General features: G+C 39.0%; 1 protein-coding gene across 3 annotated transcripts; it reads right to left on the bottom strand.

Annotated features, from left to right (window-relative positions):
- Positions 1-887: 887 nt before the first annotated feature.
- LOC148253710 (Pentatricopeptide repeat (PPR) superfamily protein) lies at positions 888-3,631 on the bottom strand. Of its 3 annotated transcripts, none has more exons than XM_088220070.1 (3): positions 3,347-3,631; positions 2,502-2,753; positions 888-2,359 (listed from the first exon to the last, which is right to left on the bottom strand). In XM_088220070.1, exon 3 carries the CDS (start codon positions 2,271-2,273, stop codon positions 939-941), a length of 1,335 nt encoding a protein of 444 aa, XP_088076196.1. In that variant the 5' UTR covers positions 2,274-2,359; positions 2,502-2,753; positions 3,347-3,631; the 3' UTR covers positions 888-938. The 3 variants fall into 3 exon arrangements, with proteins under 3 accessions (XP_088076196.1, XP_088076195.1, XP_088076198.1); XM_088220069.1 differs by having other exon boundaries at positions 2,502-2,686; XM_088220072.1 differs by having other exon boundaries at positions 2,502-2,660.
- Between the last annotated feature and the right edge of the window lie 21,750 nt (positions 3,632-25,381).

Below are 25,381 nucleotides of genomic sequence, written 5' to 3'. Positions count from 1 at the left end.
AAAAATTGTTTGATTAAAAAACAGGCTCTGATACCATGTTAGGAACATAGAAGAATCAGAAAATTTTCTGATATTGATTTTCTGATTCTTTCATATTTTGGCAACACCAACCTTATACTGCTTGTACAATAGTATAAAGAAAAAGACAAAAACAGTTATGATTAATAAACTAATTAATCAGCCTAATATCAACTAATCAATTATTAATCTTAATATGGTGGAGAAATGTAAGGTAGGTTGGAGCCAGTGGTTCATCAGTGATTCGGAAGGCTTCTGCTCCTTGAGCCTTGGTCAGGTTCAATTCTGGCTGTGTTGGTGTGAGAGCTAGATAAGATTTGGCCAAGTAATCATAGTGTGACCTGGTAGCCGGGTGAAAATTAATAACTTACTGTCTCTGCTTTGTCAAGTTACAACATAGGGTTAATAAGCCAAGTCTGATGAGTTTGCAAAGTTTTTTTTTTTTTTTTCATTAATTATATTTTTATTTAATTTATAAAATTTTAAGCGAATATTGGAAATTTGATACTAAAAAAATAAAATTATTAAATAAGAAGAATTTTAACAACATAAATAAATAAATAAATAAACAAAAAGAAATAGAAAGAAAAAACTGGTTGCAAACAATCCTTTTGTGTTAAAGATCCAGTTTTGTTTATTTTTTACATCTTAACTGATTTTCTCTCGCTTACTCTGTACTTGAATTATATTTTTTCAAATAAGAAGATATCGCATAAGAGAAAAAATAAAATTATGAAGAAAACTTGGAAGTTTTATTTTTATCAATTTTTTTTTTTTATCTAAAAAAGTAAGAATTTCTTTTTCTCTTTTCTTTTCTCTCAATTTATTAGTTTAATATTTTCTCTAATTTTATCTGATAATCAATCAAATAATAAAAAATAATTTTATTAGAAAAGAAACAAAAAAATTAATTTATATGATCAACCACCTCTTAGAGAAACCTCCAGCTGCTCAATCCTCTGAGCCAAATCATGCTTCCCACAATTCTTCAACCCATCAGTAACCATATCAAAGCATCTTGATATCGGCATCAAACCCATCTCTGTCATCTCCACCAAGTAATTCGCTGCTTCCAAATACCTCCCTCCACGCCCACACATGGTTATCAACATCGTATACACCGGTCTATTTGGTGGGTGCCCTTTGCTCTTCATATCACTGAAAAAGCAGATCGCATCATCGAACTGTCCTCTCCTGCACATTCCCTTTATTATAGGCGCATAAAGACTTGGAAATGGTTTATGCCCTTCTTCAACCAAGTTGTTCAATAACCTAAATGCCTCATCAATTCTACCCACCTTTGAAACCGTCGGGATAAGAATCTTGTATGTGTTTATATTAGGGGAAAGACCCAGTTTACACACAGTATGATACATATCAGTGCAGAAATCAACTTCCCCTGATTCGCAAATTGTTCCAATCAGAGCATTAAAGGTTTCCACATCAGGCACGAATCCTTCTTTTGTCATCTTCCTTATCATTTCCTTTGCAGATTCTAAATATCCAGCATTTAATAATCCTTCGATCAATAAGTCACGGCCGCGAACTGGAGGATTAAATCCTTTCCTGCTCATCTCGTCGAGAAATTGTTGGGCTTCCCTCATTTTTCCAGCAGAGCACCAGCCATTCACAAGAACCGAATAGGTCTTCTTGTCCGGCTTTATTCCCTTTCGTATCATCCTCCTGATCAGTGCATATGCCCCATGGAACATCTTGACCTCACAGAGAGCTTGGAGTAGAGCATTGTAGACTTCAATGGTCTGCTTGCAACCCAGATGAGCTGCCTTGTTGAAGACCTCGACAGCCTGGTTGAGGAACCCATGTTTGCCGTAGTGCTCGATGACGAAGCAGAGAGTTTCTGGGGAGAAGGTGAGGGAAGATTTGTTCATGTGGTGGATGATTTTCCACATGGACTCGAAGCTGCAGTGCTTGGCGAGGATCTTGACAAGCTCCTCAAACTCGAGCGAGGTGGGTTGGTAGGAAGGGTTAGAGCGAGCCCAGGAGAAGAAGCGGAGGGAATGGGAAGGGGAGGAGGAGGTGGCACGAAGTATGCGGAAGACGAGCTCGGAGGTGAGGGGGATACGGAGGCGGTTGAGGGTGCGTTCCGGGTGAATTTCGCGGCGGACAATGTTGGTGATGTGATTGATGGCAGCGAAGTAATCGTCCTTTTCTGGGTGGTGGTGGGTGGTGGTGGAGAGGTACCGGATATGGATGCTTGTGGTTGGAAGGAGGCTTCTATGGCGGAGCAGAAGCATTTGGTTGGAGGCTCGGAGAAAAAAACGTATCAGTTTTACCTTTCTAGTGAAGCTACAGTTACCTCGGTGAACAAGAATGACCTCCCCTGTAAGTTACCAAAGCAATGAAATTGCATTATGAGTGGAAACAATTCAATGTCGTCCTGGACACATTATGATAAAGTAAGAGAAAACAGATCTATGGATGAAAACTTAAGCATGCAAAATAAGTGGTCATAAATGGAAAACCTTATTTTTGGGTTTGCTACAGCAATCAGGAGGATCTGCCAGAGAAAGTCTAGTTTGGTTGGCATGCTTCTCATTTGATTCCAAGGTAGGTCCAAAACGAGCACCAACACCAACGTACTCCTTGTCTTCTATATGATCAACCCAAGCAGGAACTTTTACCTAGTAACGGGGCGACGGACAAAAACCTTCACCAGGATTTAATGCAGATCACAGTGACAGCTAAATGAGACAACACTTGACTAAATTCAAAAGCTGAGAAATAGATCCAATAAAATGGATTAAAAAAATATAGAGATACACGCTTTTTGAGTAGTTGATCAAAACATCAGAAAAAATAGATGAAGAAAGTGCACGAGCTTTGGTTGATATACTCTGTGCCTAAGCAAATTAAATACATAAAAATGAGAATTTACTAGCTCCAAAAATTCATTTGACAGACAAATATTACTATACTGAGTTGTGATTAATATTTTCCACATTCTTAATTCACATCATCTAAAATTCAAAAGTTCCTTTTTCCCCTTTCTGCACTTTCCATTTCCGTCCTTCCCTAATCAACCGAACAAAACTGGATGAAGGAAAAAGCAGGCAAAACCAACTAAACGGACTCCACCACAATCACCCAGCACAAACGGATTCCTAGGAAAAAAATATTCTCAAATCAACCAGAAAATTAAACCAACCAAGATAAAGAAAAGGTTCTCTTCTTTTTCCCTTTTTCTCAGCAATCAAACAGAAAATGTAATAAGACAAAATCAAATCAAATACAATAAAAGAAACATGTCAAATATGTTTAGAAAAAGAAATAGAAAAGGAAGAGAGATTAGGGTTCTTAATTTGTTTACCAGAACAAAGTTGTTCTCGCAGCCGGGCTTTTTGGGAGCGACGTCGTCTTGGTGAACTGTCTCCAGCTGACCCCAATCTCGAAGTAAACACCAGAGCAACGTAAACTATATAAACTCTCTATATATTCATTTAATTAGGGTTTTATCTAGAGAGAGAACAGAGCAAGAAGATGATGAAAATGGGAAGAAGCTGGAGGGAAAGAGAAGGAGGGGAGGAAATATATCGTGGGAGAAGAGTAAAGCTAATATTTCTGATTGTCGTTTTGGGGCTGAAAGATGAAATTACCGGCGTGCGGGAATGGTTGTTAACTGGGATCACTTCTTGCTGATGTCCACGCGCCTAATCTGACGTAGCAGTGTCGTCCAAACACGCGCTTTTCAGGCTAGGCTGGGCTGGGCTTTGTTACCTTGATCTTTTTTTTTCCCTTAAAAAGTGAAAACTTAAAAAATAAGTGAAAAAAATATGTATATCTAATAATTAATAATTTTAAATATATTTTGCTCAAAAAACTAATTTTAAATGTAATACTAATTATCGATTTAGATTATGTTATAAATTATTAGTTTTTTATAATTTAATTCAAAATATAGTACATACTTTGATTGAAATACTAATCTTTTTAGATTATATTATATCTTATATATGTAAAGGTTTGTAACTTAAAAAAAGTTAATTTATAATTTAAATACAGAAGTGAATAATAATATTAGAGTTTATATTCTTTACACAGTAAATTAAAATAGTCAGTAGGATTATAAGAATGTCCCTACTACAGTGGCTTGTAAAAAAAAAATAAATAAATGATTTAAAACAAATAGATAGATGTCTTAAGGATTAACCTCTACTAGTTCTTGAAGGGGTCTAAGAGGTAAACTACTCATAACCTTCTTACTGATCAGGATCTAGATCCTGATCATGCTTATTTAAAATAGTTAATAAAATGATAAGTTATACTAACTTAGTAAGAAAATCACGCTAATCACTGATACAGAAAACAAATGTTGGTAAAAATCGCAAAATAACTAATAGAGCTCTTAATATAAGTAAATTCATTTAATATCAAAATGTTATTTCCACACTTACGGTCACGAGTTTTTCAAAACTAACCTACAAGATAAAAACTCATATAACATTTATAATTTTATATACAAGTGAGTAAAGTCGATCATTCTCCCTTTTTACCTGCTCGCTAGGACTCTTGGGAGTCCATAGGGATATCCCTTTACTTGTTGACCAAATATCTAGATTTGTAAATTTACTTGGCCGTCTCCATAACCTGTCCGGTAATGGGCACCAAACACACCATCGCTTTGATATCCCGTCCGATATGAGGATAAACCATATCTCTCAACTTTTTTGGTATAGGACCCCTCATTTCTAGCTAAAGTACTGTCTACGGTAGGGTTTCCTTGTGTACCAAGTCCGTCCATCATTTTTCAAGATACCCAGTAAGCCTTTCATATATAAATCCTCATCAACAAGTAATCATCAATCGCCTACTAACATCTCACTTTATATTCACTTAGCAATCAAACGGCATTTAAGCAAATAATACATTTTTTTATATTTTAAGAATTAAAAAACGTAATTAGGGTATTTATTTCAACTCAATCAATCAAATAAGAATCACAATCAGGTAATCAAGAATGAGAAAGCAATTAAACTCATGAAATAAAGTGCATGCGGTAAGCAATAACAACAGTCTAGCAACAAATGAACGGTATAGATAAAATAAGCAATTTCGTACAGAAAAATAAATAGTCACATAGACGAGCTTAGGGCAATCGTACACTTATCAGTTTTTCGGCTCTACTAGTGACCAGTAATTATTGTTAAGATTTTTCTAGTTTTTACAAAATACATAATTATTAATTATTAAACATATATTTACCGTAACAGGGAATAGGATGAGAGATCATTTCCCATATCGGTATTTCAATACGTCGCGTTGTCTACTACACCTCTTAATGGGTCTCAGATTTTTTGAATCTTCTTGCAAAAATCCAAAATACTCGTCATGCAACTAAAAATACCCCAAAAACTCCAAATTGGTGTCGAAAACCCTTTCCGGCCAATTTTAGGATTCCGTGGCGATAGAGTCGTCGCCGTGCTCCGACGCCGGCTCTGTCGCCCATGATGACGGTTCGCCTTGACTTGGCCAAACTACAGAAAAATACGTTAGGGGGCCTTAGTTAGCATGAAATCACAAAAACAACGAACCTACCGGCGGAGGGGAGTCTCCAGATACGGCGACTCTGCCAGTTCTCCTTTGCGGCTGAGGTTTCTTTTTCGGCTAACCTGCACACAAAAAAACGGTGAACATAATGATCAAAAAATTGTGTGAAACGGGAAATAGGAAAAAGGCTCATCGGAGGGGTTTTAGGGTTTTAACCGCGGCAGCTCCGCCGAGCTTTACCTGCAATTTTCGGCTCATCTACCACCCATTTTACTCCGATATGGCCGTTGGGAGACTCAGAATCGAATTCCAAGAGAGTATGGGAGAATTTTACCTTTTTGGCAGTCAGCAATGGCTCCGATGCAGCGACGGCCAGGGGTCGGTCTCATTCTCTTATAGCTAGTCCTTCTTCTCCGACAAGGGCAGGACAGCTAGGGTTAAGAACTCTATGATACGATGTTTATATACTCACCCCACATTGATATGAGTCGTCCATTCGCGTCGATGCGGAACGAGAAGAGTCATCCGATTGTTGCCTGTGTTAGGCCGATTGTATGGACAAATTTAAGTAGTTCATCACAGTTGATCTTGCCCGTTCGATCGCGCCTAAAGAGGGAATGCATCTAAGCCATTCACGCACACATGATCGAACTTAGATTGTCGGATCGCTGGGCACGCAAATTGCTCGTATGGCCTCCCATGTGGTGCCGACATCAACGTGTTTTGTCACCCAGCGTGCTCTGGTTCGTCAAGGCTGCTGACTGGGCCATCCCATGTAGTCGAATTTTTTTTTTGCATTTTGACCCCATATTTCTAATTTTCTTCCAAAAATGCTCCCAAAACTCAAATTTTCACTCATTTTTCTTAAAATTGCTTTCAATTACATCCATAACCTATTTTTTCTCAAATAATTTAATAAAATTAAAATTAAATAATGTAAAGATAATTTTTAATTATTTTTATATATAGCAAAATTGATCTGAGGCCCGGGCATTACAATATATTATTTATTATAATTTATTGTAAAGTAGGAAAAAATAATCTTTCCATTACAATTGGGTAAAAAGTAAATAAATTGGTTAAAAATCAAAATAATAAACATTTGATTATAATGATTCATATACCATAGATGTGGGAATAGTATTTGTAACAGCCCCGAAAATTTAAATGAAATATATGTATTAAAAATGTCAAATGCGGAAGCGTAATAAAAATTTTGATTAGCATCCCTTACACAATAACTAAAACGTACTCAAAACATGAAAGAACAAACTAACTAAAAGAGATAGTCAAAATAAGAACTATAAATATAGCTATGGAGTCTTTAGGCGTCCCCTTCGCCGTCTTCCTACGGAACGGGCTCGGGAACAATGTCTTCCTGATATGAAATAGTTAAATAAGGAATGAGCTACACCAGTCCAGTAAAGACATCACACTATCTCACCGCCACGGAAGTAAAGATGGGTAGAAAACAAAATGACCAATTGAGCATAAGTTATAACAAATTCTTTTATCAATAATAAAATCATTTACTGTCCACTTACCTCAGCGAGATCCATGAAAACAACATATGAAAATAGTAACCTTACAATATCATAAAATCATATACACTTTATAACACAACATATATCACACCTTTACATTTCAATCATCAGGAAACAGATTTCTTCTTTTACCAGCCCACTAGTATCCTTGGAGATCCATAGGGGGTCCCCTCTACACGTGAACCATTAACATTTATAACCTGATTCCAGGGCCGTCCCCATACCTCGTCCAGTATGGGCGCCAAAACCATGAACTTCAATACTCCGTCTGGTATGAGGGTGAAATGGGCCGTCCCCATACCCCGTCCGGTATGGGCACCAAAACACATAAGGTCTTCATACCCTGTCCGGTATGAGAGACCACGTTTCCAGTAGGGTTCCCTACGGACCCGGTCCGTCCACCATCTCCCAGGATATCTAGTCAGGCTGTCCACATTATCCACTTATCAATTCACATAACCTTTTTGCCTTTTTTCTTAATCTCAATCATCCAATCATACACAACATGTAAACCATTAATTGACACCCAACAAGCAACACAGTATCGGGTTCACCATAATACAAACCATAATAAAAGAAACCATGATTTATGCATACGAGACCATAACATAATTACATCAAACATCATACTACATTTTGTACTGAAAATTATATCAAACAACAACTAACCAACAATGTATCAAACTCGGGCTCCATTGACAACCTTAATCAATTATACATCTATAAAGTCACAAAGTACAGTTTAATTATTTATTTACCTTTAATACCGTAATAGAAAATAGGGTGAGGGGTCCTTACTTGTTTCGGGGTCTGAATACGGCTCTCCAGTGTGCCTACAGGCTGTCCCTAATTTCCCTGAATTTTTTCTGAAAAACTGAAACGCACTACCGGTACCTGCACGTGTCCCAAAAAATCCAAAATTAGACCTAGAGCCCCTTTCGGCCAATATCGCAACTCCGGCACGGAGGCTCCGCCGTGCTCAGGGCGACGGTGCCGCCGCAAGCGGCGGTGATTCGCCTCGGGTTGGCTGTTTTTGGCCGAATTTGACCACACTTGCATCGGTCCCTGCGCTAAAACAACCTTAGGGCCCTTGAGGGCCAAAAAATCACGAAAAATCGAGACTTACCGGTGGTAGTGCTCTCGGGTGCGGCGGCTCCCCCGGCGTGAGTTGTGTTTTGATGTTTGGCTCCGATCAACCTGTAGAAAAAAGAACGGTGATCACAGTGGTATAAAAATTGCATCGAACGGAGGCCGGGAAGGGCCTCATCGGAGGCAAAAACCGAGGAGGGGCGCGACAGCGTCACTGGGCTTCGGCTGGGTTTTTCGGCCATTTGGCCGGTGGTTTGACTCTGATTTGGCCATAGGCGGACTCAGCATCGAAAAACGAGCAAGGGGGAGAAAATTTACCTCGATCGGTGGTCGAAAACTTCCCCGGTGCGGCGGCGGGTGGCGGCGGCCAGCTCCTCCGGCGTCTGGTTCTTCTTCTTCGGCGAGGCACTGGCGGCTAGGGTTTTTGTGGTCAGGTGTGGGTGGAGTTATTTATACCCTTTGCCTTTTAATCTCAACCGTCCATCAAGATTAAATCTAGACCGTTCGATCGCGATTTAATTGGGATTAAATCTGGGCCGTCCGTGCGCGTGAATCTGGGTCGTCCGTGCGCACGTTTGATCTGGGTCGTCCGTACGTGCGGGAACGGATCTGGGTCGTCCGATCGCGCGCACGCGGATCGCCCACGTGGCCCGTCCCCTGGTCAGCGTTTCCATGCCACGCAGCGCGTCCTAGTTGGCCGGGGCTACTGATCGGGCCGCTGACGTGGTGCTGACGTGGTACAATTTTTTTAAATTGCGTTTTGACCCCCGGTTTCTGATTTTCTTTTCAAAAACACCCCCAGAATCCAAATTTTCACCCCTTTTTCCCAAAATCAATTTCAATTAAATCCAAATAATATTTTACCCAATTTTATCATCATTATTATTTTTATTTTTCATTAAATTAAATCAAATTAAAATAAATTACATAAAAATCAAATAAATAAAAAATAAAAATAATAAAATATAATTTTATTTCACTTGGGTGTTACAGTATTCAATATGTGATACGAGAGTATGAACCTATTCCATTTTGTCTTCTCATAATGTTTTATTTAAAATTCAAGTAAATTTAATTTTATAAAGAAAATTAATTAGATGGAATTGAAAATAATTGTTTATTATTTAAAAATGACTTATTTAAATATATTTTTTTAAATATTTCAATTAAATTAAATCTATAAATATTTTTATAAGACAAATATTTATTTTTATTTGAATTATTCTTTATATTTATTTTTTTTAATTTAAGATTAATGGTATGAGTTAAATATTATAAACAATTGAATATAATATATATATATATAGAGAGAGAGAGAGAGAGAGAATTGTTATTCCGTTTAAATTCAAGCCAAATTCAAACTTTTTAAAAATATATAGATAAAATTTAAATTAAATAAAACCCAACTCAAGACAACTTGAGATGCCACCAGCAATCTGCCTCTCCCACAAGCATGTAAGTGGCAAGTATAATTTTCTGTCCGGGAACCATCCCAATAGTCACAAATACCTTCTCTATCTTAGCTAACCAATATTCAGCCTCTTTAAAAGAGGATGATCTTGCAAAGGTAGATGGATTTAGTCTTTTGTACCTTTCAATATAGTTTGGGTCCATCGTGGGTGGAACTAGGTCCCGTGGAAGAGGAATTGGATTGTGCTGGGGAGGGACCGGGTGACCCTGTGGTGGTGTTAGATGAAATAGAAGAGGAATTGAGTTGTACTGTGGTAGTACCGGATGATACGGTAAAGGCACTAGATTATACTGTGGCAATGTCGGATGGTACGGTGGAGGAGCAGGGTTGCACTGAAGTGGCTCCAGATTTTCCTACTGCAATGGTGGCTCAAATTGTGACAGTGGGAAAGGGTCAAGCAGCTCACTCCTTTCTTCCCAGGCCTGCTGGGCAGAGATGAGTTTCTCCACCATCTCAAAGAGTCGGTCAACATCCTCTCGAAGTGGGTTATCCTGGGCTGTTCGGTTTAATGGGGGTCTTCATCTCCTCATTTTTTTGTAACTACATTTCACAAGGACGAGTTGAGCGATAGTTTGTATTTGATGTTTTTAAGTCTTTGTATAAGAAATGGTTCTGAAGAACGTGACTCTGATACTAACTGTAAAAATTCAAAACTTAAGTGGAAATAAATTCATAAATTAAATGCGGAAGCTATTAATAGATTTAGGATTTACATTCCTTACACAATAATTTTGAATGCTTAATAGGGTTACGAGAATGCCCATTCTAAAAGACAAATGGAAATTAAAGCAATAAAATAAAAAGCGAATAACTAAACACCCTAGGATAACCTTCACTAGCACTTAAAGGGAGTCCAGATAGTGAACTATTCATAACCTTCTTGCTGATCGAGATTTGGATCTTGATTCTCTTAATCTAAAATAGTTAATGAAAGGGTGAGCTACACTAACCTAGTAAGAATATTACACTAATCACATATAGGGATAACTGAAGATTTGTAAAAAATCAGAAAAACAACTAATGTAGCCCTTACTTTATTTAAATACATTTAAACTTGAAGATGTTTATTTAATACTTACCATAACGAGTTTTCTAAAGACAACCTATGAAAACCCATATCCATACGACTTTTCACTTTCACGCATAAAAGAACAAGAAACAATAGCTTTCCTTTCTTACTTACTTACTGGTACCCTTGAGGGGGTCTATAAGGGTATCGTCCCTACCCGTGAATCCAATATCCAATTTAAATAATTAACTGACCGTTCCCATACCCCGTCCTGTAATGGGTGCCAAATATTTCATCGCCTTGATATCCCGTCCGGTATGAGGGTGAACCATATCTCCCAAACCTTTCTGATAAAGGACTTACCAGCCCCGTCCGACTAAGGTAACATTCAGGGTAGGGTTCCTTATGTACCGGATCCGTCCGCTCTTTTTTCGGGTACTCAATAAGTCTTTCATATACAAATTTTTATCAATAAACAACAAACAAGTGCATTCCAATATCTCATTGTATATTCATATATCAATCAAATGATATTTAAGCAAAAAGTATAATTTCATACCTCAACAATTAAGAAACGTAATTGGGACTTTTATTTAAAATCAATGAATCAGATAAAGATCATGATCAGACAATAAATAAATAAAAAAAAAGTAATAATTTTAATCATACAGTAGATCAATCAAATAAGTAGGATAATACAAGAAAATAAATGAAAAATCAAGATAATTGTGAACTAACCAGATTCTGGCTCAACTAGTAACTTATAATTATTTTTAAGGTTTTCTAATTTTTCATAAAAACACAAAATTTATACATCGTTAAGTCTCAATTTACCATAGGAAAGAATAAGGTAAGCGACCCTTATCCGGATCGGTATTTTGAGACGTCGAGCTGTCTACTACGTTTTCTAGTGGGTACCGAATTTTTTAAATTTTTCCTATAGAATCCAAAACACTCGTCATATACCTAAAAATACCTCAAAAATCTAAAATCGATGTCCAAAACTCATTCCAGCCAATTTTGGAGTTTTGGCACAACGCCGCCACTGTGCTCTAGCGCCAGCTCCGCCGCCCATAGCAGCGGTTTGCCTCAGTCTAGCCGATTTTGGCTAGTTTTGTTCGTATCCCTACAGAAAAACACGTTAAGGGCCTCGGTTGGCCGAAAAATTATAAAAAATCGAACCTACCGACAGGGGAACCTCTGAGTGCGGTGGCTCCGTTGATCCTCCTTCGTGGCTGAGGTTCTTTCTTTAGTTAACCTACACAGAAAAGGATAGTGAACACAATCATCGAAAAATCACATAAAACAGAAATCGAGAAGGGATTCATCGAAGGGATTTTGGGGTTTTGGCCGCTGTGGCTCCGTCAGACTTTGCTCGTGATTTTTGACTCACTTGCAGTCCCTCTTACTCCGATTTGGCCACAAGGATGCTAGTAATCGAATTTCGAGCAGGTAGGGAAAATTTTTACCTTTTTGGCGGCTAGTGGTGGCTCTTGTGCAGCGACGGTAAGCGGTTGGTCTCCTTTTCCAGCATCTGGTTATTCTTCTCCGGCGGAGGCTGGCAGCTAGGGTTCGGGTTCCCATGTTATACGAAGTATTTATATTCATCCTGTGCTGATCTGAATCATCCATCGTGATCAATCTCATCCGTCTAATCGCGCCTAAGGAGGAAACGAATCTGGATCGTTCATCGCAATTGGTCTCGGCCATCCTATCGCACCTAAGGGATAAGCGAATCCAGACCGTCCACACGCGTGGGATCGATCCTGGGCCATCTGATCATGGGACACACGGATCGCTAGCGTGGCCTCTCGCGTGGCACGACTTCAATGTGCCTTGCCATGCGGCGCACTCCGATTTGTCGAGGCTACTGACTAGGTGGTCCTACATGGTCAAACTTTTCTTTTTTTGCACTTTGATCCTCTGTTTCTAATTTTTCTTTTAAAAATACTATCCGAACTCAAATATTCACCCTTTTTTTCTAAAATTATTCTCAATCTCGTCCCTAATTTATTTTTTTCTCAAAATTTCAATTAAATAAAAATAAACTAAATTAAATAATTTTTTAATAAATAATTCAATAATAAAAAACATCTTGGGCCATTTTTTGGGCCCGAGTATTACAGTTTCGCGGGAGAAAAGATTTTCCCACCCACAACCTGTTAGCAGCTTGTACATTTAATTTGAATTTTTCATACGTCTTAGTTGGGTGCGAGAGGACCGCATCAGATTCAAGAATAATAAAAGATGTGTTAAACAGAGTTGATGATCATCTAATAATTTTCGAAGATAATCAAAATATATTTAACTTCAATATATAATGTATAATTTGAAGAAAAATGTTATAATTTTATTTATTCATTGCTTACAGTTAAGTTTTACCTTGTAGATGCTGGATTCATGTTACGGGGTGAATTATGTAACACCCTAATTCTATTGTTATTATTATTATTGAAATTATTTTTATTTTATTTTATTTTAATTTTTATAATTGATTTATTATGTTATAATTATATAATTTTAAATTTAGTTTAATTTAATTAAATAGAAATAAAAATAATAATAATGATAAAAAGGGGTAAAATTATTTTTGAGATTTAATTGAAAATAATTTTAGAAAAAAGGGGTGAAAATTCGGATTCTGGGGGTATTTTTGAATAGAAAATCAAAAATCGAAGGTCAAAACGCAATTTAAAAAAATTGTACCACATCAGCAACCACGTCAGCAGCCCGGTCAACAGTCCCGGCTAACCAGGACACGCCGCGTGGCAGAGACGTTGACGCGGGAGGCAACGCGGAACAGAGCCACGTGGGCGATCTGCGTGCGCGCGATCGGATGACTGAGATCCATTCCTGAGCGCTCCGACGGCCCAGATCAAAAGCACGTGTGGACGGTCCAAATTTCACGCGTGCGAATGGCCCAAAATGAATCACGCACAGACGGCCCAGATTCATTCCCAATTTAATTGCGACCAGACAGCCCATATTAAATCATGATGGACGGCTCAGATTAAAAGGAGAAGGTTATAAAAAATCTCATCCACACCCAGCCCCAAACCCTAGCCGCCAGAGCCCTCACCGGAAAAGACAACCCAACCGCCGGGGGAACCGACCACTGCCACCCGCTGCCAGACCAGAGCACTTTCTGATCGCCAAACGACGTAAAATTTCTCTCCTTGGCTTGGATTTCGATGCTAAACCCACATGTGGCCAAATCGGAGCCAAACAACCGGCCAATTGGCTGAAAAACGTCGCCGAAGTCCAGCGGCGACGCCGCCGGTTTTCTCAATTTTTGCCTCCGATGAGGCCCTTTTCGATTCCCGTTCAATGTAATTTTTACACCACTGTGACCACCGTCCTTTCTTCTACAGGTTGACTGGAGCAAAACGTCAAATCGTGACTCGCACCAGAGGAGCTGCCGCACCCGAGAGCTCCGCCGCCGGTAAGTCTCAATTTTCTGTATTTTTTTGCCCACTGAGGGCCCTACGTGTGTTTCCTCGCAGGAACTGGTGCTAGTTTGGCTGAATTTGGCTGGAAACAGCCAAAAACAGCCATCACGAGGCGGATCGCCGCCACCGCCGCCAGAATTTTGAAATTGACCGAGGAGACCCTGGGTCTGATTTGAAGTTTTTTGGGGACATGTGCAGGTACCAGAAATGTGTTTCAATTCCCGGGAAAAAATTCATAAAATCTAGGGACTGCCCATAGGCACAGTAAAAAACTGATTTTAGATTTCGAATCAAGTAAGGATCTCTCACCCTATTTCCTATCACGGCATTAAAGCTTAATAAATGATAAAACGGTATTTTATGAATTAATAGATATGTATAATTAATTAAGGTTGCTAATGGCGCCCGAATCTGATATATTTTCTGTCAGTTGCTGTTTTAGTTATTTTATAGTTTTAAAGGCATTATGATGTCTGATCTATTTATTTTATGGTTTTGAAAGCATGAATCACTGTTTACTTCACTACTGCTTGATTTTGTGAATCCGATGATATGCCTGCATTGTTGAATGCTCGTTACTGGTTTAAATATTCATGATTATGTGAGAAACAAAAAACTAAGAAAAGAATAGAAAATGTATGTGAATTGATAAGTGGATAAGTCGACAGCCTCACTAGATATCCTGGAAGATAGAGGATGGACCGGGTCCATAGGGAACCCTACCGGGAACATTGTCTCTCATACCAGACGGGGTATGGAGACTTTAAATATTTTGGCGCTCATACCGGACGGGATATGGGGACGGCCCGCTTCACCTTCATACCAGACGGGTATTGAAGTTTATGGTTTTGGCACCCATACCGGACGGGTATTGAAGTTTATGGTTTTGGCACCCATACCGGACGGGGTATGGGGACTACCCTGGAGTTAAGTTATTAAAGTGAATTGTTCACGTGTAGTGGGGACCCCTATGGATCCCCATGGATACTGGTAGGCTGGTAGAAGAGGAAATTTATTACCTGATGATTGAAATATTAAAAGTATCACATGTATTATAATACAGAGTGCGTATGATTTCATGATATTATAATGTCATTGTTTTCATAAGTTGATTTCATGAATCTCACCGAGGTAAGTGGACAGTAAAGGATTTTATTATTGATAAACAAAATTGTTATAAATTATGCTCCATTGGTCGTTTTTGTTTTCTACCAACCTTTACTTCTGTGATAGTGAGATAGTGTGACATCTTTATTGGGCTAGTGTAGCTCATTCCTTACTTAACCATTTCAGATCAAGAGGACTTAGTTCCCGAGCCCGTTCCGCAGGAAGACGGTGAGTAGATGCCTAAAGATTTTATAGTTTTCCTTATAGTATTCATTTCTAGTATTTACTTTAGTTAGCTTATTCTTTCATACGTTTAATATGTTTTGGTTATTGTGTAAGGGATGTTAATCATAATATTTTATTTCGCTTCCGCACTTAGAATTTTTATATATACGTTTTCTTTTAATTTTCGGGACCGTTACAATTAGTATCAGAGCCGCGTTCCTCGGACTCGTCCCTTACACAATAATACTTAAAGAAATACCAACCGATTAATCGTTACTCAACCCTTCCTTGTGAAATGCAAGTGCAGAGAGATGAAGAGAGGAAGACCCACACTAAACTGAGCAGCCCGGGATGATTCACTTTGGGAAGATGTGGACAGAATATTTGAGATGCTAGAAAGGATCATTGCTGCCCAGCAAGGTCGATAGGAGAGAAGGGAGTTACCTGACCCTCCCCCACTACCATATGTTGAGCCACCGCTACAGCGAGCGGATCCCGAGCCACCCCGGCACGAGCCTGCTCCTCCACAATGCCATCAGGCACTACCGCCGCAGTATAATCCGGTGCCCCAGCCACAGTACTCCCCGGCACCGCCATAGAACAATCCAATGCCCCCATTATATCAGCAGGTGCCACTACAGGGCCCCCAAGTCTATCCTCAGCCCGGCCTAGTCCCTCTTCCACGGGACCCAGCTCCTTCCCTGATTGACCTAGGCTACGTAGAGAGGTACAAGAGATTGAACCCTTCCACTTTTGCAGGGGAGTCCTCTTTCGAAGATGCCCAATAATAGTTAGCGGAGACAGAGAAGGCTTTCAAGACCTTAGGAGTGGTTCCCGAGCAAAGGGTTACCTTTGCTTCCTACATGCTGGTGGGGGAAGCAGGTCGTTGGTGAGAGCTCAAGCAGACCACCTTGCCTACACCAGTCACTTGGGAGCAGTTCTTAGTAGCCTTTCATGCGGAGTACCTCCCCGAGCACATCCGACATCTAAAGGAGATGGAGTTTGTCCAACTGATCTAGGAAAATATGACGGTATCAGAATATGCTCGTAAGTTTCTAGAGCTGGGCCGATACTCCCTTGAGACATTAATAGATGAGGGCAGGAAGGCTAGGAGGTTCTAGTGGGGCCTTCGCCCAGAGATCAAGCAGCACTTATTGGTACTAAAGCTCAAGACATATTCAGCCGTTCTAGCAAAGGCGCAGATCGTGGAGAGGAGTTTCAACACCCTTCCTCAGTCAGTAGAGAGTCACAAACCCTCAGTTCCACCCTGCAGACCAGCACCTATTGCGCTTGTCCAACAAAATAGGAGGCTCAAACCAGCAATCCAGGCACTAGGGGCAGCACGTGGCAAGATCTGTCAGCATTGCGGCAGGGATCACGAGGACCGACCATGTTATCGCCTCAACAACACATGTCGCATATGTGGTAATGCTCAGCACTATGCGAGAGAGTGCCCGAGGAACCAAAACCAAGAAAGACCTCCTATTCAGGGCAGGGTTTACAACCTCACACAGCAGGATGTCGATGCCGACCCGAATGTGGTACAGGGTATGTACACTATCTGTAACCATATTGCTCATATTTTATTTGACACTGGTGCATCGCATTCATTTTTTTCACATATTTTTGCATCCAAACTTAATATATCACCTGATAAACTTGATTCAATGTTATTTGTGTCTACTATTGGGGGTGAAACACTATTAGGGAAAGTTGTCTACAGGGCTTGTGCCGTGGAGATAGCAAATAGGAAATTGAGTGTAGACCTAATATGGTTAGATAGGAGATTTTGATGTAATTTTAGGGATGGATTGGCTAGCGGTGTATCACGCCACCATAGATTACTTTAACAAGAAGATTGTATTCAATCCTCCTAATGAGGAGCCATTTACAAATTAATAAAATCATTTGGTACTTATTCCTTGATGGCAAGTTTCCTTAATTTTCAAGTACTTTAACCTTGCTATTTTCTCTAACTAGGCAAGCCCAAGAAGGAAATTTGTATCCAAGAGATTCCGGTAGTCCGAGACATTCCAGATGTATTTCCGAACGAACTACCTGGACTGCCAGTGGACAGGGAAGTTGAGTTCATTATAGACCTACAACTAGGCACCCAGCCCATTTCGGTTGCTCCTTACCGCATGAGCCGCGTTAAGATGGAAGAGCTGAGGAAACAGATCACTGAATTGCAAGACAATGATTTTATTAGACACAGTGTGTCTCCTTGGGGTACCAGAGTCACTTTTGCCAGGAAGGGAGATGGAATGTTAAGACTGTGTATTGATTACAGATGATTGAACAATGTCACAATCAAGAACAAATATCCCCTTCCCAGAATTGATGACCTCTTTGATCAGCTGCAGGGTGCGCAGGTCTTCTCCAAAATAGACCTACGATCAGGTTACCATCAGGTAAAAATAAGAACAGAAGACATTCCCAAAACGGCCTTTCGAACCAGGTACGGACACTATGAGTTCCTGGTCATGCCATTTGGGCTAACCAACGCCCCGACCATCTTTATGGATCTGATGAACAGGGTCTTCAGAGAATTCTTGGATCAATTTATTATCGTGTTCATCGATGGCATCTTGCTCTACTTAAAAAGCAGAGAAGAGCATGCTCACCATCTAGCCCAAGTTTTGCAGGTCATCAGAAAAAAGAAGCTATATGCAAATTTGAGTAAGTGTGGATTCTGGCTTAAGCAAACTGCCTTCTTATGACACATCGTATCGAAGGAAGGAGTATCAGTGAATCCCGAAAAGGTTGAAGCGGTACTTGGCTGGGAGAAGTTGACATCAGTTAAGAAAATCCGTAGCTGCCTGGGAATGGCAGGTTATTACCGCAGGTTCGTCGAAGGATTCTCTAGTCTAGCGGCTCCCCTAACCCGACTCATAAAGAAGAATGCCAAATTTGAGTGGAATGAGGACTGTGAGAGAAGTTTTTCAAAATTAAAGGAGCGGCTGACCACTGCACCCGTACTGGCTTTACTGAGTGGATCGGGGGGATATACAGTTTATAGTGATGCCTCCTATCTAGGCCTGGGTTGTGTCCTAATGCAGCATGGGAAGGTCATAGCCTATGGGTCCAGACAGTTAAAGAATCATGAGAAGAATTATCCCACCCATGACTTGGAACTTGCCGCAATCATACACGTTGAAAACCTGGCGCCATTATTTATACGAAGAGACCTTTCAGATCTATACCGATAATAAGAGTTTAAAACACATATTCACTCAAAAGGATCTCAACATGCGTCAGAGAAGGTGGATGGAACTCCTTAAAGACTATGATTGTGATATCTTGTACCATCTGGGTAAGGGTAACGTGGTGACAGATGCTCTCAGCAGGAAAAGTGCAGGTATCTTAGCCCATTTGATGGTTTTAGAACACAGGCAAATTGGGGCCACACAACAGGTTCGGCTTCAGGACCTGAAAAGAGTCGCATGTTTGGGTCATCTGACCGTCTAGCTCGAGTTAATACAGAGAATAAGGGAAGCCCAATCAGTCGACCTCACCCTAGTAGCCCGCAAGATTGATGCAGAATAGGGAGTGAGCTCAGAATTCTGAGTCTCTGTCGATGAGTTACTCCGGTTCTAGGACAGGGTGTGTGTCCCAGACGACAGTGAGTTAAAGAGAGACATCATGACAGAGTCTCATAGCTCGAAGTTTGCCATGCATCCCAGAAGCACCAAAATATACCAAAGCATGCAACCCCAGTTTTGGTGGAATGGGATGAAGAGGGACATAGCTGACTTTGTATCTAAATGCTTGGTATGTCAGCAGGTCAAGACAGAGCATCAACGCCCAGGCGGGTTACTTCAGCCTTTACTGATCCTGGAGTGAAAGTGGGAACATATCACTATGGACTTCGTAACGGGATTACCCAAGGCACGTTGAGGACATGACGCAATCTGGGTAATTATTGACCGACTTACCAATCTTCCCATTTCCTAGCCATCAAGATGATCTATCCCTTGGAAAAGTTGGCAAGAATGTATATCCGAGAAATAGTCAGATTGCATGGAGTTCCAGTGACAGTAGTATCCGACAGGGACCCCAAGTTCACTTCTCAGTTTTGGAGTAGCTTTCAGTAGGCCATGGGAACAAAGTCGTCTCTCAGTACTGCCTTCCATCCTCAGACTGATGGACAATCAGAACGGACAATCCGTAAGGATATGCTCTGAGCTTGTGTCCTTAACTCTGGGGGCCATTGGGATGACCATCTACCCCTGATAAAATATGCCTACAATAACAGCTACCAAGTGAGCATTGGCATGACTCCGTATGAGGCATTATATGGGCGCCCATGCAGATCGCCGATTTGTTGGGAAGAAGTGGGCGATAGAAAATTGTTCGACCCGGAGTTGGTGGAGGAGACCACGTCTAAAATAGTTAAAATTAGAAAGAACATTCAGACGGCTCAGAGTAGGCAGAATAGTTATGCGGATACTTGGAGGAGAGATTTAGCATTTGAGAAAGGCGACTGGGTGTTCCTTAAAGTCACTCCTTTCAAGAAAATTAATAGGTTCAGCAGGAGGGAAAAACTGAACCCCGATTTATTGGACCATTTGAAGTCTTAAACAGGATTGGTACTGCCGTTTATAGACTAGCACTGCCTCCAGAGCTCTCCAAGGTCCACAATGTGTTCCATATGTCCATGTTACGTAAGTACAACCCGGACCTCTCTAATGTCTTGGCTCATGAACCACTTCCACTCCAAGAGAACTTGTCTTATGAGGAAGTACCAGTCGGTATCACGGACCGAAAGAGCAGAATATTCTGCAACCGGGAAATATCATTTGTAAAGGTCGCGTGGCAGAACCACACGCCAAGGGAGGCTACCTGGGAGCTAGAATCAGACTTTAGAGCCCAATATCCCCATTTGTTCGACCAGGAGTAAGAGAAAAATTTGGGGGACCAAATTTCTTTGGGGAGGGAGAGTTGTAACACCCTAATTCTATTATTATTATTATTGGAATTATTTTTATTTTATTTTATTTTAATTTTTATAATTGATTTATTATGTAATAATTATATGGTTTTAAATTTAGTTTAATTTAATTAAATGGAAATAAAAATAATAATAATAATAAAAAGGGATAAAATTATTTTTGGGATTTAATTGAAAATAATTTTGGGGAAAAGGGGTGAAAATTCGGATTCTGGAGGTGTTTTTGAATAGAAAATTAAAAATCAACGGTCAAAACGCAATTTAAAAAAATTATGCCACGTCAGCAGCCACGTCAGCAGCCACGTCAGTAGCCCGGTCAGCAGCCCCGGCCAACTAGGACACGCCGCGTGGCAGAGACGCTGACGTGGGAGGCCACGCGGAACAGAGCCACGTGGGCTATCCGCGTGCGCGCGATTGGACGGCTGAGATCCGTTCTTGCGCGCACGGACGGCCCAAATCAAAAGCGTGTGTGGACGGCCCAGATTTCATGCGTGCGGACGGCTCAGATTAAATCATGCACGGACGGTCCAGATCGCATCGCGATGGACGGTCCAGATTCATTCCCAATTTAATCGCGATTGGACGGGCCAAATTAAATCATGATGGACGGCTCAGATTAAAAGGGGAAGGTTATAAATAATCTCATCCACACCCAACCCCAAACCCTAGCTGCCAGAGCCCTCGCCGGAGAAGACAACCCAGCCGCCGGGGGAACCGACCGCCGCCATCCGCCGCCACACTAGAGCACTTTTTGGCTGCCAAACGAGGTAAAATTTCTCCCCTTGGCTCAAATTTCGATGCTGAACTCACCTGTGGCTAAATCAGAGCCAAACCACCGGCCAATTGGCCAGAAAACGCCGCTGAAGCCTAGTGATGCCGCCGTGGGTTTTCTCAATTTTTGCTTCCAATGAGGCCCTTCCCGATTCCCGTTCGATGTAATTTTTACACCACTGTGACCACCGTCCTTTCCTCTACAGGTTGGCCGAAGTAAAACGCCAAATTGCGACTTGCACCGGAGGAGCCGTCGCACCTGAGAGCTCCGCCGCCTCGATTTTCTGTATTTTTTTGGCCCACTAAGGGCCTTACGTGTGTTTCCTCGCAGGAACTGGTGCTAGTTTGGCTGAATTCAGCCAAAAATAACTAACCCGAGGCAGATCGCCGCCGTGGGCGGCGGTGTCATCACCGGAGCACGGCGGAGCTGCCGTGCTAGAATTTCAAAATTGGCAGAGGAGGCCCTGGGTCTGATTTGGAGTTTTTTGGGGACATGTGCAGGTACCGGAAGTGTATTTCAGTTCCCGAGAAAAAATTCATGAAATCTAGGGACTGCCCGTAGGCACACTGAAAAACCAATTTTAGACTTCGAATCAAGTAAGGATCTCTCACCCTATTTCCTATCACGGCATTAAAGCTTAATAAATGATAAAACGGTATTTTATGAATTAATAGATATGTATAATTAATTAAGGTTGCTAATGGGGCCGGAATCTGATATATTTTCGGTCAGTCGTTGTTTTAGTTATTTTACAATTTTAAAAGCATTATGGTGTCTGATCTATTTATTTTATGGTTTTGAATGCATGAATCACTGTTTACTTCACTACTGCTTGATTTTGTGAATTTGATGATATGTCTGCATTGTTGGATGCTCATTACTGGTTTAAATATTCATGATTATGTGGGAAACAGAAAACTAAGAAAAGAATAGAAAAGGTATGTGAATTGATAAGTGGATAAGTCGACAGCCTCACTAGATATCCTAGGAGATGGTGGACAGACCGGGTCCATAGGGAACCCTACCGGAAACATTGTCTCTCATACCGGACGGGGTATTGAGGTTTATGGTTTTGGCGCCCATATCGAACGGGGTATGGGGACGGCCCTGGAGTTAAGTTATTAAGGTGAATGGTACACGTATAGCGGGGACCCCTATGGATCCCATGGATACTGGTAGGCTGGTAGAAGAGAAAATTTGTTGCCTGATGATTGAAACATTAAAAGTATGACATGTGTTATGATACAGAGTGCGTATGATTTCATGATATTATAATGTTATTGTTTTCATAAGTTGATTTCATGAATTTCACCGAGGTAAGTGGACAGTAAAGGATTTTATTATTGATAAACAAAATTGCTATAAATTATGCTCCATTGGTCGTTTTTGTTTTCTACCAACCTTTACTTCTGTGACAGTGAGATAGTGTGACATCTTTATTGGGCTAGTGTAGCTCATTCCTTACTTAACCATTTCAGATCAAGAGGACTTGGTTTCCGAGCCCGTTCCGCAGGAAGACGGCGAGTAGATGCCTAAAGATTTTATAGTTTTCCTTGTAGTATTTATTTCTAGTATTTACTTTAGTTAACTTATTCTTTCATACGTTTAATACATTTTGGTTATTGTTTAAGGGATGTTAATCATAATATTTTATTTCGCTTCCGCACTTAGAATTTTTATATATACGTTTCCTTTTAATTTTCGGGGCCGTTACAAATTAATTACACCATATAAAAGAGAATGTTACCATTTGAGTGAATACTCTAAGAATCCACCACGCAATACTCGTGAGTTATTTAATCTATGACATACTTCTTTGCATAATGCGATTGAACATGCCTTTAGAGTTCTAAAGAAACATTTTTCAATTATCCAAACATTGACTAAACCTCACTATTGGATTAAGACTGTTAATACCATTATATTTGCTTGTTGCATTTTGCATAATTATTTACAGGGAGAAGATTAAACTGATGAACTTCTTCAAGAGGTTGATGAGGAACTCTGAAACATTTCTCCAGACGAACGAAGTAAATATAACTTTAGGGACAATACTAAGAAAATGAAAAAAGGCAAAGCAATTACAGATTCAATGGCAGCTAATATATGGACTGACTACATTTTGTGTAATTTATGATATTTGTATAGTTTATGATGTTTGTATGGTATATGACATTTGTACAACTTATGATATTTATGTTACTTAAATATTTTAATTGAATGCTATAATTTGGAATTTATTTTGTTGTAATTATATTATATTTTTTTGCATATGATTATATTTGATGTTTTCATATGTGTTTTAGAAAATGGCTAGGAGGAACAAACATGCAGATGGAGAAAGTAAAATGATCCACTAGTCAAATCATATGGATGATGTCCTAGTAAACTTGTTTTACGATCAACATTTGTGTGGTCGTAGATCAGGTGGGATATTCATATCACACACCATTGATTGTGTACTTAAACAACTGAGGAATGCATTTCCAGATCTGAACATTGATAAAGAGAAGATACACAACCGCATAAGAAGTTTGAAAAGGCAATTCTCAAAATATTATGATATTTTCAAACATGGAATGAGTAGTTTTGCCTGGAATCCAACAACTGAATGATTCGAGGTAGAAGAGAAAGTTTGGGAGCAACTAATAAAGGTAAATCACTTACTTTTATCATATGTTGTTTGTCATTTTTTATGCTATTCAAATATTAATATAGTTATTTGTTCTAGGCTCAACCTCAAGTAGCGGAACTAAAAAATATACGCGTGTGAAATTACGAGAAAATGTTATAAATATATAGAAGGGATAAAGCTAGTAGGTCTACAAGTGAGACATCCCTAAACCCTCGAAGACAAAGGAAGAGGAGTGGTGATGAACATGGTATGGATGTTACAAGTGAGACACCACTTACCCAAGATTTAAGTGGTAATTTTAATTTTCATGGTATGAATAGTTCATGTGAGGCTCCAACGCCCAAAACTCCTACTTCGGAATCCAAACATGAGGTGCAAGAGTCTTTCATGCGAAAGAAAGCAAAATGTTTGACAACAGTTTATAAAGAGGAATATCTGGCTGAAGTTTGAACTATTTCAAATTTAGTGAAGGAAATATTAATAATTTTTAAAGCGCCTATTTCAACAAAAGAGCTATATCAAGAGGTTTCTCATATGGGATTAGATCCCCTTCTAGAAACAAAAGCTTTTATGCTACTTATGGATAAACCAAACATGGCTAAAACTTTAATGATTTGTCCCTGCTCAGCGTAGTTTTTTCATTACCAATTTACTTAATTTACTAGGTAATGACTAATATTACATCTCAAGTTCGAATATTTTTTATTTTTTATTTTACTGGTTTTGATTCTTTGCTTTTTTCGAATTTTCAGATAATTAAAAATAGAGGTTGTTGTTGCTGAAATGCAATACTATATTATGGTTTTAGGAACTTTTGTCAAACTATATTCGATGTTTAATGGATGAATCTTATTATTTTCATAGACTAATTTGTTGTTTTGGATTGATTAATTTATGTTAAATGGACTAATTTCTTCAATTTTTCTTTGCTTGTTTATGGACAATATTTTTTACTATTTACATTTTTGAAGCAGTTTTGGTTTAATGTGATATTTGTTTAATTTTTAAATAATTTAGTAATATAATATAAATATTTTTCTATTATTGAATATGAATACGAGATATCTACATATGTATATATATATAATGTACATTTTTGTTAAAAAAATAAATTTAGAAGTTTGAAACTAATAAAAAAAAATATGATAGCACACATGAAATTTTATTAATGATTCATTTTTAAAATAATATTAACTAAAAAATTAACTCATGGTATGTGATTATTTCAAGCACTTTTTAATTTTTTATTTGTTGAAATAATTTTAGATTTAATATAATAATATATAATTACAATTATTTGTCTCTAATTATAAATAATTTTATTTTTATTAAAATTAAATTAATGTAAAAATATAAATAATTATTATTTATTTAATTAAATATAAAAATTTAATTTGATTATATGTAACAATTATTTATTTAAATACAAATGTAATTATATTGTTAAACAATTTATTTATTTTTATTACATACTTCTTATATACCATTTACTATTATATATAATAGGTAAAGGTAAATTAGTAATTTGACTAAAAATATAACTATATCATTTTATTATCCAAACAAAAATATGCATTAACATACACTAATATACAATCATCCAAAT

This window comes from Carica papaya, chromosome 5 (genome assembly GCF_054855325.1).
Source record: "Carica papaya isolate Zhongbai chromosome 5, ASM5485532v1, whole genome shotgun sequence".
Classification (NCBI taxonomy): domain Eukaryota; kingdom Viridiplantae; phylum Streptophyta; class Magnoliopsida; order Brassicales; family Caricaceae; genus Carica; species Carica papaya.
This window is presented reverse-complemented; position numbering and strand designations above follow the sequence as displayed.

Coding starts and splice junctions, on each gene's coding strand:
- LOC148253710 (XM_088220070.1), bottom strand. CDS start 2,273: ATGCTTCTGCTCCGCCATAGAAGCCTCCTTCCAACCACAAGCATCCAT.